Source organism: Astatotilapia calliptera, chromosome 4 (genome assembly GCF_964374335.1).
Source record: "Astatotilapia calliptera chromosome 4, fAstCal68.1, whole genome shotgun sequence".
NCBI classification, from domain to species: domain Eukaryota; kingdom Metazoa; phylum Chordata; class Actinopteri; order Cichliformes; family Cichlidae; genus Astatotilapia; species Astatotilapia calliptera.
This window is the reverse complement of record NC_137425.1, coordinates 21,378,092-21,394,945: the sequence shown is the minus strand read 5'-3', so window position 1 is coordinate 21,394,945 and position 16,854 is coordinate 21,378,092. Positions and strand designations below refer to the sequence as shown.

At 42.9% G+C, this 16,854-nt stretch overlaps 1 protein-coding gene and 1 long non-coding RNA gene across 2 annotated transcripts; one reads left to right on the top strand and one right to left on the bottom strand.

The window, feature by feature from the left end:
- Nucleotides 1-380: 380 nt before the first annotated feature.
- On the bottom strand, nucleotides 381-15,607 carry recql5 (RecQ helicase-like 5). Its single transcript, XM_026165368.2, has 19 exons — nucleotides 15,449-15,607; nucleotides 15,162-15,283; nucleotides 14,541-15,062; nucleotides 13,598-13,694; nucleotides 12,379-12,490; nucleotides 12,116-12,278; nucleotides 11,959-12,041; nucleotides 7,832-8,053; nucleotides 7,641-7,734; nucleotides 4,457-4,496; nucleotides 4,315-4,373; nucleotides 4,021-4,091; nucleotides 3,798-3,891; nucleotides 3,543-3,719; nucleotides 2,808-3,424; nucleotides 2,653-2,719; nucleotides 1,301-1,522; nucleotides 1,139-1,211; nucleotides 381-1,057 (listed from the first exon to the last, which is right to left on the bottom strand). Exons 1-19 carry the CDS (start codon nucleotides 15,543-15,545, stop codon nucleotides 933-935), a joined length of 3,057 nt encoding a protein of 1,018 aa, XP_026021153.2. The 5' UTR covers nucleotides 15,546-15,607; the 3' UTR covers nucleotides 381-932.
- Nucleotides 8,596-11,926, top strand: LOC113021034 (uncharacterized). The gene is made up of 3 exons (XR_003272255.2): nucleotides 8,596-9,331; nucleotides 10,935-11,053; nucleotides 11,145-11,926. It is a non-coding gene; the product is annotated as an uncharacterized LOC113021034 (long non-coding RNA).
- Nucleotides 15,608-16,854: the final 1,247 nt, after the last annotated feature.

Here is a 16,854-nt window from a genome sequence, read left to right as displayed (position 1 = left end):
GTTTTGTGCATTTTATTCCCCCATTGACTTACACACGCACCCCCCGTCCTCCCCCGTCCCCAGAGAATAAATCTCAATGACTTACTTTGAACTTTCTAATGTCAGAGAAACAACAAGGAAATCATGGCTTATTTATTCCCTTTTTAATAGCACAAAAAATTTATTAAAAAGAAAATAATAACAGCTTCAAAGTCTTTTTGCTCTTCACGACCCCATCTTTAAACACCACCCAACCATGAATGTCATCTTAAACGTGACAGACGGCTATCAGAGGACAACTGTGACAGCATTTTTAATGTTTCCTGAACAGAGAGCTGCAGACACTGTACAACAAACCAGTATTTTAGCTTTCTGACACACCTTTACTTGTCACACACACACACACACACACACACACACACACACACACACACACACACACACACACACACAAAAAAAAACCAGACAAAAAGAGAAGGGATTAAATGTTCCAGTATGGCAACATTGGAAGATCCCCAAACCAGCTTGCTCAAAATCGCACGCTGTTGTTTGAATGCCAATAATTACACCTCTGCTTTTCCTGCTATGAGAAGCCTGTGAAAAACCTCAGCTGGCTTCCTGCTCCAAGCACCACTGGGTCTGCATAACTCTGCACTGTGATGTAATAAGACCATGTGAATTACACACAGTTTGCAGTTTAAAAAGAAGTCTCACACATGCATCTGTCTGATCTCTCAGGCTGCAAAACTGTCCCTGTTTTATTGCTTACTATTTATTAACCCAAGTTACAGTATCAGCAACCATCCTGGAAAACATTTTAAAAGAATAACAAAATAGCAGCAAGTGGACCATAAACCTCGTCAGCAGGCATCTGTGACAAAGCCTGAGGTCATCGTAACCGGAGAAGTTTAGGCACTGTCAAAGAGGAAGGGCTACATATTTCCTCCCCCCATTCATTCACTTTTGGCTGTGGTTTTACAGCTGTGAGGTCTCTTAAGGTGCTTCCAGTCTGCCTCGCTCTCACAGCGCTGGACGCTGCTGAAGAACTTCTTGATGAGAGCCTTGGCCTCTGCTTTCACTGTGGACCCAGAGGCTGGAGTTAAAGAGGACCAGCACACAAAGCAAACTGCAAGTTAGAAATTTCCCATGCACCCTTTACCTTGGCCTTTCCCCCTGCTCCTTCCCTCTGTAAGAAGGTGAGACAGGTAGCGAGCGAAAGACTTAAACAGCTCCTGCGAAATAAAGAAAGAATTTTAATCATTCTGCTTTTAATCGCAAACCTACTTTTTTTTTTTTTTTTACAAACACAGCACTCGCTCACCTTTGTGGCAAACTTTCCCTGAGTGTAAAAAGGGTCCAGGTAGCGGACCACGATATCAGCTGCTTCCTTAAGTGTTACAGGCTTGGGCGAGTCAGTGGCTGGGTGCAGGGCTCTCTCCTGCACGTTGGGGTTGAAGGTTACTCTCCTGCTGCTCTCATTCCCGGGCCGGCTGCGCTTCGCCGGAGGGGGAGACTCCGTCATGGTTTTCATGTCATCTGTCACCTGGACACACATGTCATGATTGTTCACAAGCATAAAGTCAGATTCAGGACTCCAGGCAGAACTGAAATCTATGGTTTGGCCTGCCAAAGACTCCAATCTGGATATCTTTGGAAAATGTATAGGATGGTATAAATTTTAGAATTTTAACTGTATTTTCATATGTTTAATGGCTTTCCCCCCATGGTCCTAAGAGATATCTCTAAGAGATAAACCATTAAATAACAGAGTATTACTGTTCCTTCACAACATACTAGAGAAATTTATGATTTTTACAGATGGTTCACAGAACAGATATATTTAAAAATATAGGGGATTAAATGTGTGGCTAAACATCTTTACACTATCAGAAAGGAGTTTCACTGGGCCGCCCACTTAAGATCAAAGTGATCTGTACGTGGCCCACGATGTAAAATGAGTTTGACATCCCTTCTTTACAACATGGACTTTAATGAGGAGTTTTCTATTAAAACTAATATCTATCCCCATCATGCTGATGCTCAGTCTGTTATAGAAAAGAGAAATTATGCTGAACAAAAACGAGACTTTGGATTTAGATTGTGTGGATTGTAGAAAGAGGCTAAATGTGTTTTTCTATACTGATAATTCAATATTGTCTGAAGCTATGCAGGAAATTATAAGGAAAACTGAAGAGTGACAGATTTCGACCCACTCCTGCATACTTCAGGTGCTTTGTCGAACACGCTATTTGGTATTTCGTAAAAGTTGCTAAAGCTCCACTGATTGAATAACTGACAAGCTCAAAACCTCTGGCATTAACATCAGCACAGAAACTGTGCGCCAGGAGCTTCATGTCATGAGTTTCCATGAGTTGCTCGAGCAGTTGCTGAATGTGTAGGTGGCCCAGTTCTTTTGTCCATACAGTGAATGCTAAAATTGTATGCCAACTGACTTCCTGTGGAAAAACCCCAATCTGAGTGTAAGACAGATTATCATGCTCAAACTCTAATCTCTTAAAACTTTACTTTGTCTTATTTTGTCTTTATACATTTGTCCAAAAGTCTTATTTTTGGACAAACTTATAAAGCCTTTGGAGCACTTCATCTAGCTTCAAACTGCTGAGCGGAAAGACTTGTTTCAAGAAGGACTTTTGTGGGTGTACAGACACCTACCCCGGGAATTTCACTTGTGTTAACCTCTTCTTCACTTGGTTTAAGTTCTTCTTCGTCTTTGTTTTGTCTGTGGGAGAACAGGGGGAAGAAAAAGCAGTTAAAAGTCAATAAAAGGCTTTTTTCCGCTATTTCTGATCAAATTAAGAATCAAATACTCTGTGATGGACGTCAGGTCCTGCTCAGATGTCTCTTGAACTGGTTCTGCAATATCAGCTCCGTCCTCCTCGTCATCATCAGGTATAACAATTATCTCAGATTTGCTTTCTACGAGGATCACATCCTCAGTCTCTGACTGTGCAGCACTGCTCTCTCCTTCTGACGCAGCAGGTGAGTGTGGTTCCTGGTTGATGTATTCCTGGGAGATGGAAGCTGGAGCGGGAGATAAAGTGGCTTCGGGCTCCCTCGGCATCTCCTCCTCATCCTGGCTTTTCTCTGGAGTATGTTTCTTCATGAAAAAATGAGAAATGTTGTGGAAACTCTTTGCTGCTTCCGCCAGCTTCTGCTGCTTCTTGCTCATGGCTCTGCCTCCTTTAGTCGGGCTGCTCAGAGAGGTCGTGACGGCATTTGCTTTGGCTTTGATGGGCGATGATGCATCTGTGTTGGCTTCTTTTCCCTGCATAATGGTTTCTCCTGAGTAGCCATTGAAAAATCCGCCGCTTGTCCTACCTTTGTTAGCCCCTGTTTCCAACATGGAGGGGTTTATTAAATCCTTAGCAGTTATGAAGGGGTTAGAAGAGCCCCGTTGGCCTGCCCCTACCCTCTTACGCTTCAGCTGGGGGGGAAAGAAAACATGTTTTCCTCTGAATACTCTGCAGCCACAAAAACCTCCAGTTTTCCTTTAAAAAATAAAAAAAAAATAAAAATCTGGGAAAGTAGAAAAGCAATGTTACCGAGTACACCTCAGATGCCAGCGTGAACCCCTGCGGCTCATCAGAAAACGAGGATGAAGAGGAGGATCCAGCCTCTTTGAGTTCTGTTTCTCTGGAATCGCTGCCGCTGCTGCTCCTAGCACCTTCTGCTTTATCTCGACCTGCTGAAGCAGGTGCCGCTTTCTTCATCTCTGTTACCTTGACAGAATAATAGAGCTAAGCATAAACATTTCCCTCTATATGGCAATGAGACATTAACAAAAAGCCTGCACTTACCTTCTTTAGCACCACAGCTTTGTACAAGTTAGAGGACTTGCTGTTTCTGAAGACCTCGTGTTCAATATCCACCGCCAAGGACAGACTGTCAGAGCTGAGAGACAAATGCCGACACTTTGAGAAAAGTTAGTTATATGTATTTTTTTATTTTTTTTTGCAGTATTTTTATGTTTGAGGAAAAATGTTTAAAAAAAAAAAAATCTGAATGAATCTAGATAAGTACTTGAGTGCATCTTCTGCCCCCTGCTGGCCTTGAAGTGCCTCCTGCAGGAGGTACAGGCAGTGCTCTCTGGCCTGAAATACAATATGAATCTTATTAACGCCTTGGAAAACGCTCACTTTCTGCTTTTACTGTACAAAATGTCAAACACCAACGAGCCACAGCCTTTTAAGCTGCTGCGTTTTGGGTTTTTTAACGCTGCTTTTCTCATCACATGGCCTGAGTCGCTGAAGGACGTGTTCATAAATGCAGCAGATATGAGGAATGTGTGCGTAGTGTTCAAGTTTTGTCTTGTACCTTTACACTGAGCTTGGGAATTCTCTGGCTGCTGGCCTCTCTAAGCGGGCAGTTGATATCTACACAGCAGAATAACACCGGTTACAAAACAGGACAGAGAGAGTTATTCACAATCATTTTTACTGTTCGTGTTACACGTTACCTGGAGGAACAAACTCTTCCCTCTGACTGCTGTCGTTACCCTAAATAAACACGAGCACAGGCAGAAGGGAAGCCTTCAGTATTCACACGTGTATTAAAGCCAGAACATAGAAGACAACAGTGAGCATTTATTATATACGGCTTTGGGACCACGACGCAATTTTTTGTTGTTTTGCCTCTGTACACATCACATCACTGAATGTGCAGACTTTCTCATTTAATTCAAGGGGTTATCAAATAATTCTGCATTAACTGTTTATTAAAATGAACTGGAGAAACTAATCTACACTCAACAAAAATATAAACGCAACACCTTTGTTACTGCTCCCATTCCCCATGGGATGGACGTAGAGACCTAAAATTCATTCCAGATACACAATATAACCATCCCTCCCAAACAGTGGTCACAAATCAGTCCAAATGTGTGGTAGTGGGCACATCTGCCATATTGAGATAATCCATCCCACCTCACAGGTGTGCCACATCAGGATGCTGATCTGACATCATGAGTAGTGCACAGGTGTACCTCAGACTGCCCACAACAAAAGGCCACCCTGGAATGTGCAGTTTTTTGCGCTATTGGGGGTCTGGGGACCCAGAACCGGTCAGTATCTGGTGTGACCACCATTTGCCTCATGCAGTGCAACACATCGTCGCATGGAGTCTATCAGATTGTCAATTGTGGCCTGTGGAATGTTGGTCCACTCCACTTCAATGGCTGTGCGAGGTTGTTGGATATTCGTGGGAACTGGTACACGCTGTCGTATACGCCGGTCAAGCACATCCCGAACATGCTCAATGGGTGACATGTCCGGTGAGTATGCTGGCCATGCAAGAACTGGGACATTCTCAGCTGCCATCTGCCCTGAACAATGTGAACCATGATTCATCTGTGAAGCGCACACCTCTCCAACGTGCCAGACGCCATCGAATGTGAGCATTTGCCCACACAAGTCTGTTACGGCGACGAGCTGGAGTCAGGTCAAGACCCCGATGAGGACGACGGGCATGCAGTTGAGCATCCCTGAGACGGTTTCTGACAGTTTGTGCAGAAATTGTTTGGTTGTGCAAACCAATTGTTCCAGCAGCTGTCTGGGTGGCTGGTCTCAGACGATCTTGGAGGTGAACCTGCTGGATGTGGAGGTCCTGGGCTGGTGTGGTTACACGAGGTCTGCGGTTGTGAGGCCGGTTGGATGTGCTGCCATATTCTCTGAAACGCCTGTGGAGACGGCTTATGGTTGAGAAATGAACATTCAATGCACGGGCGACAGATCTGGTTGACATTCCTGCTGTCAGCATGCCAATTGCACGCTCCCTCATTGCTTGTGGCATCTGTGGCATTTTGCTGTGAGACAAAACTGCACATTCCAGGGTGGCCTTTTGTTGTGGGCAGTCTGAGGTACACCTGTGCACTACTCATGATGTCAGATCAGCATCCTGATGTGGCACACCTGTGAGGTGGGATGGATTATCTCAATATAGCAGATGTGCCCACTACCAAACATTTGGACTGATTTGTGACCACTGTTTGGGAGGGATGGTTATATTGTGTATCTGGAATGAATTTTAGGTCTCTACGTCCATCCCATGGGGAATGGGAGCAGTAACAAAGGTGTTGCGTTTATATTTTTGTTGAGTGTAGATTGTTTTTAATACTTGGATGAAGCGTAGACTGCCGTTTCCCCCCTTGAGCTGCTTGGCCTGGACTTCATCCACCTTCAGTTGCTTCTTGTTTGTGAGTCTCTTTGCATTTAGCTTTGTATTTAATAACTTTAAAGCATGCTCTGTTGGTTAGAGATCAGCTGACTGGCTTGGCAATTGAAGAATCTTCCATTTCTTCTCCTTCAGAAACTCTTGAGTTGCTTTGTGTCATTTTCCATTTGTGCTGTGAAGCTCTGATCAGTTTTGCAGCATTTTTCTGAATCTGAGCAGAGAGTATAGGCCTGTGCACATCCATCAGCAGTCACCATCATCAATAAAAGCTAGTGATCTATATCCGCTGGCAGCCACACATGCCCATCTATATCACTGCCTCCGCCATGTTTGACAGGTGATGTGGTATGCTTCTAATCACGAGCCGTTTCTCTCCATCTCCAGATTTCTCTCAGCGCTGAACTGTTTTCAGGCTCTTTTGGATATTTTGTGATCTAGCCTTTCTGTTTCCATTCATCGAGCAATCTCCATTTTAGACGTTGTTAATGATGACTGTTAAGGACTTTTTTTTTTTTTTTTTGACATTTTAAGGATGTTTTTCATAACCATAGAAATAATTCTGTCATCATCCACGTTTTTCAGGCGTTTTGATGTTGCTGAGCTGGTCAGTGCATTCAGCATTTTTAAGAAAGAACATGACTGTGTGATTGGCCACTCTCTCTCTCTCTGATAGTTACTTTGTTTTTTCAGTCTAATGATGCCTCCCTCACTTGCTCCAGCGTGTCTTTGGAGCTCACATTCACAGTTCCCGTGAACACTTGGAATCCACCTCTGATATTCTTCTGCTTAACATTTCATGAAAATAACACAAAGACGGATAACGGGGGACTGTGTGTACAAATGTCTGTAGCTTCCAAACAGCTAATGCGACAGTTTTGTAAAAACTTTCAGAGTTAAAGCTGAAAGTTGGCACTTCAATCGCATCATGATGGCTTGATTTAATATCCACCACAATTAACAACATTTTATCATCGTCCAAAAGCCTGTGCATCTGTAGTTGAAGTGCAGAATGTCTCTTTAATGTGTAAAGAAAGAAAGATAAAAGAACCATAGTTTTAAGCTAGCAACATTTAAATGAAGCTCTGAGCAACGAAGCCCTGAGGCATCAATAACCTCCATAACTCTCCACACACTATAATGACTTGTTTGTTCTTCCTGCTCAGTTTCTACTTTTTTTAAATAATCATGGCATTCCTGCTTTTTATGCTATGTTATAAACAGTTTGGCCAACCTCCTCTTGGACCTGATGAGGAATACTTTAGTTCAAATGTTGTAAAAATTCCACTGAACATGTGGGAGCCATTTAGCAAAAGCAGCATTTACAGGGCCTGATAGCCCCAGATGGCTTACAGATGTGCAGAGGCACAACACAAACACTCTGGAGATGCTGTCCTTACATTTAGAAATAACGTATATATTTTACCCAAAGAGTATGAGCTGATTTTCTCTATTTCTTTTTTTGTGGTAATCACCTTGCGCATGCTCATCTGCTTCTTGAAAAGCTCAGAAAACTCCTTCTTCCTCTTAAAAGGATCATCTTCACTATAACCTTCCCCTTCATCATACCTGCGAAGCAAAACATCGGTGTTAACCTACAGGATCAACCATCAAGTCATAAATGCAAGCGGGACATTTCACACAACATCACTAAAAATCGTCCTGCCTTTCAAAGCCGTAACCCTTCTTTCCTCCTCCATAAGTGTCCGACTGGAACCCGAACGCTCCCTTGGGCTCGCTGCTCTGAGCCGCACCGATCTTGGTGCTGAGCGTGGCCGCTCTCTCCAGCTGCGCTCGCACCAACTTGGGGTTACGGCAGTAGTCGCAGGACCCCGCGCAGTTCGGCGCCGTGTTGCCGAAAAACTTTGAGATGGTGGCATGGCGGCAACTGGTGGCAGGACGAGAAAAGAGCTACCGTTGAACAGACGAGTTAAAGAAAACACACTCTGCAGTTTGCAGTTGCAAAAAGGCATCATCTCATCTTTCTGATAATGTTTTAGAAACAATATTGATCTTTTAGTTGTTGTGTAACCACCACATCAATCCCCATAATCAATACTTTTGTTATGAAATAGGTCAAGCGCCACTCTTTGTCCCATGAAAAACACAACGCAGTTGCATCAACACTAACCCTAACTAACTGTTATCGACGGATATGAAGGATGGATGCAGAGGCACAAAGTCTGGATTTGGAAACAGTCGTTCAGCGTTGTTTTCTTACAATTTCAAGGTTTTTGAAAAAAATAAATAAATACTATTAATGTCTGACAGCAGGTCACCCGCTTCCTCTGCAGCATGTTTCTGTTCACAATCCCTGCTTTAGACGGGATTTTCTTTTCAGAAAAAAGGTCTCTTGTATCACACTATCATATCCAGCATTACGCAACGGCCAGTATTCTCTCTCACACACACACACACACACACACCAGCACTTGGGAAACAGCCCATTAGACGAGTCATTTCAGCAACATACCAGCTACCTTGCTAGAAGTGGAAATGCTGCCACCTTCCCTTTCATGAAACAAAGAGAAGCACTAGAAGAGGTGGGGAATGACAGAGAGGCAAACAAAGCTCTGTGAAGCAGGACTATCAAAGAGAAAACAGCCTTTGAGGCAGACAAAGAAAAGTAAGACACAGCAGTAACTACTCTGTATGTGCGCGTATGAGACAGCCACAAATCAAAAAACCAAAGAAAACAAACAAAGGGAGCAACAAGAAGCCTGGAAGAGGGGAAGAGATGAGAAGACTCAAAGCGACTGAGGAGTCAGAGCAGCGTGAAAGAGGGCAGAAGAGCGCCGGATGAAATTTGTTATCGTCTACTTTCCCCCCCTCACGTGCAGTTTGTCATCAGTGACAGTGGAATTAACCCTCTTAACTATATCTCAACCTCCACCGCTAATCTCAGGCTCGCCCGAGCACCACTCCTCCTCCGGATGACGTCCCCACAAACAAATTAGCACGCAGCCTAAAGCAAAGGCACTCAGCTGGCAGCTCCGTCAGGGGAAAGAAGAGAATGACACGTTTCCGACCGACTCCTAATTGCCAACTGGTTTTGCGATTTCTGACAGTTTAGGCTCGGCCAAGTTTCACAAAAAAACCCCCCAAAAAAAAAACCCCCAAACTAAACAAACAAACAAAGAAACGACAAGAAGTTTCCGATCAGCAGGTAAGTGCTTTTAAATGTTTCTGTGCGAGCGCAGCGTGAGAAAAACAATTCAAGCAGACGAATGTGTAAAATGTGTTTAAAAATAGAGAATTTCTCAGAGTCACATGCATGTGATCTGTAAATACTGTTCATCGTTTTAACGAACATACAGTCAGCTCCAAAATCTGTTATTAATCAGCATCGCGTTCCACACAAGCTCACGGTCTCAGGTAGGAACAGCCCGCATGGTTGGAAAATCAATCCTTCCTTTTCTCCTGACTTACACTTTCATACTAGGATTTTTAAAAAATAGCATGAAAATATTTTGTAGCATTAATTTCCCACATCACTGTGTGTAGCATAGCTATAATACATGTGGCCCATTTAAGCTGTTTTTATAAAAGTACTGAGTTAGCTCTGTGGCTTTTTTCCAGTGAGCAGAGCAGATATGTATTACTGGATTTTACTGGAAACAACACATTACACTTATACACAGTTAAAGCAATGCAGCACAACCTTTCCCCACATTTAAATTTTCGAAGCCAGGAAGGACAAGTTAGCTTGTGATCATGCAAATCTTCCCCCGATCTCATCCTGGTTTTGAGTATATGTGATACAGGTTTCTGACAAGGAACACGAGACACATACACTTGCATAAATTACACAGTGCAGGTTTACAGATCCTGTGGGTGGAGTTGATCCCTGATCTGATCTGTCACCAGCTCGGCCACTGAGAACAAAGAAAGCTGTGAAACCTGGCTAAGGTATGCCACAGTATCCTGATTTCTAACAGTGTACTTTGGATAGTATTACCACCTTATCCACACTTCTGGAACCAGGATGTTTACATCCAGAATACTCAAAAGCATGTGATCAGAAGGAGGATACACTACCATAACTCCTCTGAATTATCAAGACGTCATGTTGACCCCCAAGTTTCCAGGCTTTGTCCTCAGTGCCAGTGTAATAACTCATATTGTAGTTATTTTCAATAGTTTTTATCCTTTTATGCTTCATACTGCAAGTGTTAGTTACAAAGAACTCTCAAAACTAGAAATGCCACACGCTGTCACACCCATTCCAGCAATTCAGCACCAGCTCAATGACTTGCCACCCTACCACCGCCCATTGCACACACTGAAGTGTCTGCAGAGCCGTCTGATTAACACATTTATCACAGAGAAGGGCCTCGTTCTGTTCCTCTTGTTAACTCAACCCATATGTGAATCAGCCCGTCTGTTTACCATACTCTCGTAAACAGAGCAGCTTCTCTATTAATCGAAGGTCGGCGGTTCGATCCCCACCTCTTACAGCCTGCATGACAGAGCAGAATATTGTTCCTCCAGAACACTTTTAAACCCGGTTGGATTAAAATTGTTCAGGCACAGAAAAAGCACCAGTGCATTTACCGCTTTCTATCAGACACACGTTTCTTCTCGGGCAGTGAGATTCCTGCCTTCTCATGACAACCCGCCCACTAAACCACAGGCTGAAAAACTGCTTAGCTCTGACATGTAAATAGCAATTCCACCTCGCCCCACTCACAGTGTCACCAGTGAGCAACAGGAGAAATACCTAGATTGCAAGGGAAATAAAAGAGGTGCTGTATACCTGTCTTCACTAGGATGGATGCCAGAGAACAGACGCTGAACATCCTTGGCAGAATCTGGGTCAAGCTTCAAGGTCTGCCCAACGCCAACCCCATAGAGCTGGGAGCTTTCTTCGTCCTGCTAACTTTTATTCGTGAGTTTTTGGTCGATATGTTTTTTTCCCCCACATTGCTTGTTCATCAATAAGCTGGTCATGACATTGTTTATTTGCTGCTCTCCCACAGTTGTAGTCCTGCTCATCACAGTGGTGACCTGCGCGAGCTTCTGCAGCTGCTGCTGTCGCAAGAGGAAGCTAAAGGGTCCCGACCTTTGAGCAAAAACAGACACAACTGCAAGCTCTCCACACAGCGAGTCCTGATCGTGTTTTAGAAACACACACACACACACACAAGAATTGTACAGGGTGCATGCTGTGCAGCACTAAAGAACCTCAACCCTTGGACAACAAAACACCTGCCAAACACCGTAAAGGATGTCCTGCAACGCTGCCAAACACACCTGCTCGAGTCAACAGGCTTTCAGGAGAGTCCACATTCCTTGGAGCATCACTGCACTCCCAACAGCGATCCCTGAGGACAGGGCAGGGCCAACTCCAGCTGTGTGTGAATCAGGCAGAAACTTCTTGGACCATACAGGACTGAACACGTGTATGAAACTAACTTTAGGCAAACGGTGAGAAATGACTGGGAATGCCCGATTGGATTGTTTTTTTCTCAGAGCTTTCTAAACATAATGATGTGTCACTCTAAAGTAATGAGAACTGGCAGTCAGACTTCTGAGTTAGTCAAGAGCCTCAAGCAGGAAGCAGCTTTCAAAGGATGGTAAGAGAGGAAATCTGCCCTCTGCTGTCCAGAAACAGAAATGCACTCTTTATCTAAAACTGCACGTTACATACTGTGGAACAGGTGAAGGCGTTATGTTATGATGTAATGCTTTAAGCCTGCACTTATTGTCAGTTATGCTTTGATCTGTATGTAAATAATAATAAAAATAACAATAATTATAACCTGTCACCGCATGTGTGAATCCTTTACTTACCCTTCTTGTTCACAAAAAGACACCATGGCTTCAAAGTCAGTCATTGCGGTTTTGTCAGTGTCCTTTGCAAAGCCCCGTTTTTCCTGCAGACACATTTAAACACATATAAAAACTGTGCAGCAAAGAGCTTTCCATCCTGCTCTGCTGCTAATCTGACCTGCTTTCTTGCCACTTCCTGCCGAATGAGGAAATTAATTTGCTCCTTATCTCTCGGGGAGTAGTATGTGCGACAGGCGGAGGGCAGGCCATCTCTCCCCGCTCGCCCAGACTCTTGGTAGTAGCTGGCCAGAGACTTAGCGAGGTTCCAGTGAGCTACAAATCTGCAGAAACATTTGAATACACAATGGCAGGAAAAAAAAAAAAAAAAAAAAACTAGATACAAGAAGAATGCGAGTGATAACTGTGCATTTGCAGCCTCACCTGACATTGGCCTTATCTACTCCCATGCCAAAGCTGATGGTAGCCACAATAACCAGCACTTTCCCCTGCATCCACTCATTCTGTACCCCTGTCCGATCTGTTGCCTTCAAGCCTACAAAAGTAGAGCTCAAACACTCAATTTTACACATCCTATACACAGATCAGGCATAACATCATGACCAGCTGCCTAATATTGTGCTCATTCTGCTTTTGCTGCCAAAAAACAGCCCTGACCCATCGAGGTATGGGACTCTGTTAGACCCAGAAAGGTGTGCTGTGGTGTTGGGCACCAAGATGTTAGCAGCAGATATTTTAAGTCCTGTAAGTTGCGAGGTTGGGCCTCCGTGGATTGGACTTGTTTGTCCAGCACATCCTTGGGCAAGACACTTCACCCGTTACCTACTTGTGGTGGTCAGAGGGCCCGGTGGGAGGCAGCCTCGCCTCTGTCAGTGCGCCCCAGGGCAGCTGTGGCGGCTGTAGCTTGCCATCACTAGTGTGTGAATGTGTGTGTGAATGGGTGGATGACTGAACATGTAAAGCGCTATACAAATACAGGCCATTTACCATTCAAACAGGCCACAGCCATCAGAGAATACAAGTCCCATGAAGGGGTTAACATAGTCTGAAGCAATGCTTAGGTAGTTGGTACAAGTCAAAGTAACCCAAAGTCACCCAAGGGATCCCAGCAGAACATTGCCCAAAGCACAACACTGCCTCTGCCAGCTCACCTTCTTCCTATAGTGCATCCTGGTATCCTGTTCCCCAGGTAACTAAGCATCTGACCATCCACAAAAAATGTGATTCAGACCAGGCCACCTTCTTCCATTGCTCTCTGGTCCAGCAATTTGAGCTACAGTAGCTAATCTCTTGGATAGCCAGCCTTCATTACCCCCGGTTCACCACTGCTCCTTTCTTGGAACACTTTTCATAGATACTGACAACTGCATCTAGGAACGCCGCACAAGAGATGTAGTTTTGGTGATGCTCTGATCCAGTCCTTTCCTGCTAACACATGAACTTTGAGGACAAAATGCTCTCTAATATTTCCCACCCACTATGAGGTGCCACAATGAAGGATTAATGAGTGTTATTCCCTTTACCTGTCTGTGCTCATAATCTTATGCCTGATCAGTTTATATAGATGTAAAAAAACAAAACAAAAAAAAAAGGAGGTAAAAAAAAAAAAAAGGAGGTAAAAAATAAAATAAAATAATTTTACCTGCATGATACGGCTTAGCTACGACTCCAAGCTTCGTCAGCTGGTGAGCTACCGTCTCACAACCTTCCCTGGTCCGACAGTACACAATCCCACATCCCTGTTTACGAACATCAGACAGTTTGATTAAGCCAGAGTTTGCATGAAAGAAAATGGCAAAGAGTGTTATTCCTCCACTCTAGGCAACAAAATCAGTTGTATTCACACAAGAAAATGCTGTGTGAGCTCAATCAAGCCGTTAATAACAACAGAAATGTTATAAAACAGAGAAAAGGCACACAAACAATCCTGAAATAAAATTTAACAAAAAGTCATTCTAGAAGTAAAACATACAGCTGCTAAAATGCTTCAATAATTAAAAACTTGTTCTGTTTTTTTATTTATTTTTATTTTATTTTATTTTATTTTATTTTATTTTTTTTTAATGTAAATGGCAAAGTCGTTTAAACCTTTTTATAAGTGATGCTTAAGGATGGGAATTGATAGGAAATCAACCACTTTAAAGAACTCTACCAATTCTGCCACAATAAGTATTCAAATATCCATCCAGAATTAAACTAGAAGCTAACAGTTGGGTACCAAAAGCATCTGGTCAACATGCAACTTGCTAAGGGACATTTAATCTAATCTAATTATAGGGGTTGTATCTATTTATGGAGCCTGTATCTACACTTTCGACACTGTGTGGATCAGAGAAAATCCCAAGTCAATTATTTTGCACCCAATTCTTGTTTTTTAAAGTCACATACAATCATTCCCCAATGCAAAAAGAACAGTTTAAAAAAAAGTAATTAAAAGCTCAGAATTTGCATGACATTCATGCCCATGATGAGTATTTTTAAACTTGTGGCCAAAAATGTAAACCCCTTAGGCAAACTGTCGCTACTCTATCTGAATATTTCTGTTTGTAAAAAGGATAACACATGACGGCCTACAGTCTACAAACCTGTCCGTTAGATCCACCTCCAAGTGATAATGTTTTCTTAATGAAGGCACAAAGGTGGACGTATGGGTTTGGCAGCAGCTCCCTGAAAATCACATCATAGTGCAAGTTACTCCGGAAGACGGGTGTAAGAAAAGAAAGCGGCGAGGACAGCCTCAGGGACTGAATGATGTCCTCCTGTACATTCTTGGGTGCTGTTGCTGTTAAGGCCAAACAGGGAACTCCTTGCAATCGAGCCCGCAGTTCACCCAGCTTGAGGTAGTCTGGTCGGAAATCATGGCCCCACTGCGAGACGCAGTGAGCCTCATCCACAGCCAGGTAAGACAGCAAGCCACGGGAGCACAGGTCCATCAGGCAGGGCTGGAACGCGGGCGAGGCCACCATCTCTGGAGTGATGTAGAGAAGCTTTAGCTTCGGGTTGCTGCTCCCCAGGTCGGCCAGGATCAACCGGCGCTCACTCACTGGGAGCTTAGAGTTGATGGAGCAGGCAGGGATGTTTAACTCCTTCAAGTGATCCACTTGGTCCTGGATAGAAACACGAACAGGGGTTAAAGCAAACCTGATACTGCAAAACTTATTCGAAGGTTTTGGATTGGAGCTCAGGAGCTAGAGACAGACGCTAACCTGAATGAGAGCGATTAACGGGGATATAACCAGAGTAATGCCCTCAGCAAGCACTGCAGGCAGCTGGTAGCAGAGCGACTTTCCTGCTCCAGTAGGCATGCACACAAACACATCCCTGTCACCTGCAGGAAGACCACAGAGACCACCGTGTTACACATTATTCTGTCTCTCACTGTCTGTGAAAACCAACTGAACCTCACATTCAAAACTAAAGACAAACAGCAGTTATGTTAGCTTGCTAACGTTCATCTAACAGAGAGGCAGACAGGAAAAATGAGCCGACTTACCTCTTTGGACTGCTTTAACAACATCTTCCTGCAGTTTAGACCTGAAGGTGTCGAACCCAAAGTGGGTTTTTAAGGCCTGTTTTAAATTTGTTGTCATCGTTTGACTACCTGCTGGGAACTCATATAAATCTTCTTAGGCATCGTCGCGCAGTGATTGCGTCATCACGGGCGCGTAAAACACAAAAAAAATGTAAAGAAATATTTTGTTTGTTTGCTTCTTTTAACGGCGTTAAATTCAGTTTGAATATATTTGTTATAGAATTATTTGATTTAATTTTTTTGATTAAAATTGTATGCGTTATTTTGTATCTGCATTTTGTCATGGTGAAAGAGTTAGAGTTCTGTGATTGGTCCCGCTGATACGCCTTTCAGCTTCTATCGATAACAAATAAGTCCTGAATTTCCTAAAAATAAATAAATAAATAAATAAATAAATAAATAAATAAATAAATATAAATAAGGACCTTTAAACCATACAAACGTCACATGCAAATTATGGAAAAATTCTGTAGTTGTACTGAAGAGGATTAGTATGGAAGAGGATTATGGCCACTGGGGGGAAAAAGTGGGCACATGTTTTTTTGTTTTTCTTCTTCTTTTCCAGAATTCTGAGAAAAAAAGTCTGAATTCTATGGAAAATTAAAGGTCAGAATTCAAACTTTTTTCTCAGAATTTTCTTTTTTTCCCCTCAGAATTCTGACTTTTTTTCCCTCTGAATTATTTTCAAAATTCTGACTGTAATCTCAGAATTCTGACTTTTTTCTCAGAATTTTCTTTTTTTCCCCCCTCAGAATTCTGAAAATAATTCTGATGAAAAAGTCAGAGTTCTGAGATTAAGGTCAGAATTCTGAGAAAAGAAAGTCAGTCAAAAAATGAGGGAAAAAGAAAAGAACTATTTTCAGAATTCTGACTTTTTCCTCAGAACTCTGGAATAGAAGAAAAAAGACGTGCCCACTTTTTTCTGGTGGCCCTAATACTCTTCCGTACATTTACATTGTTTAGGATCATCGTCATGTTGAAAAATGAAGCCACTACCAATCAAATGTTTTCAAGGTTTTGTTGCATCATAGATTATAATGTAATCTAGTTCTTTTTTTCAGTTTTTTTTTCTTTCTGCTTTTAATTTTATCAATCTTGATTAGATCCCCAACACTGCTAGCTAAAATAGAGCCCCAAAACATGACAGGGCCTCCACCATTTTGCAGATGGCTGTAGACACTATTGTATTTCTCTCCTGACTTCTCCCATACATATTGACAACAATTTCAACCAAATACTTCAAACTCACATTCATCACTCTATAAGACCTGTTGTCACAGACTTTCAATCCAGTTCTTTTGTCATTTGGAATGGCTCAGCCTTTTCCCTTAACTTAGATGTGCTAAGTTTTCTGCTAATAGCTTTTT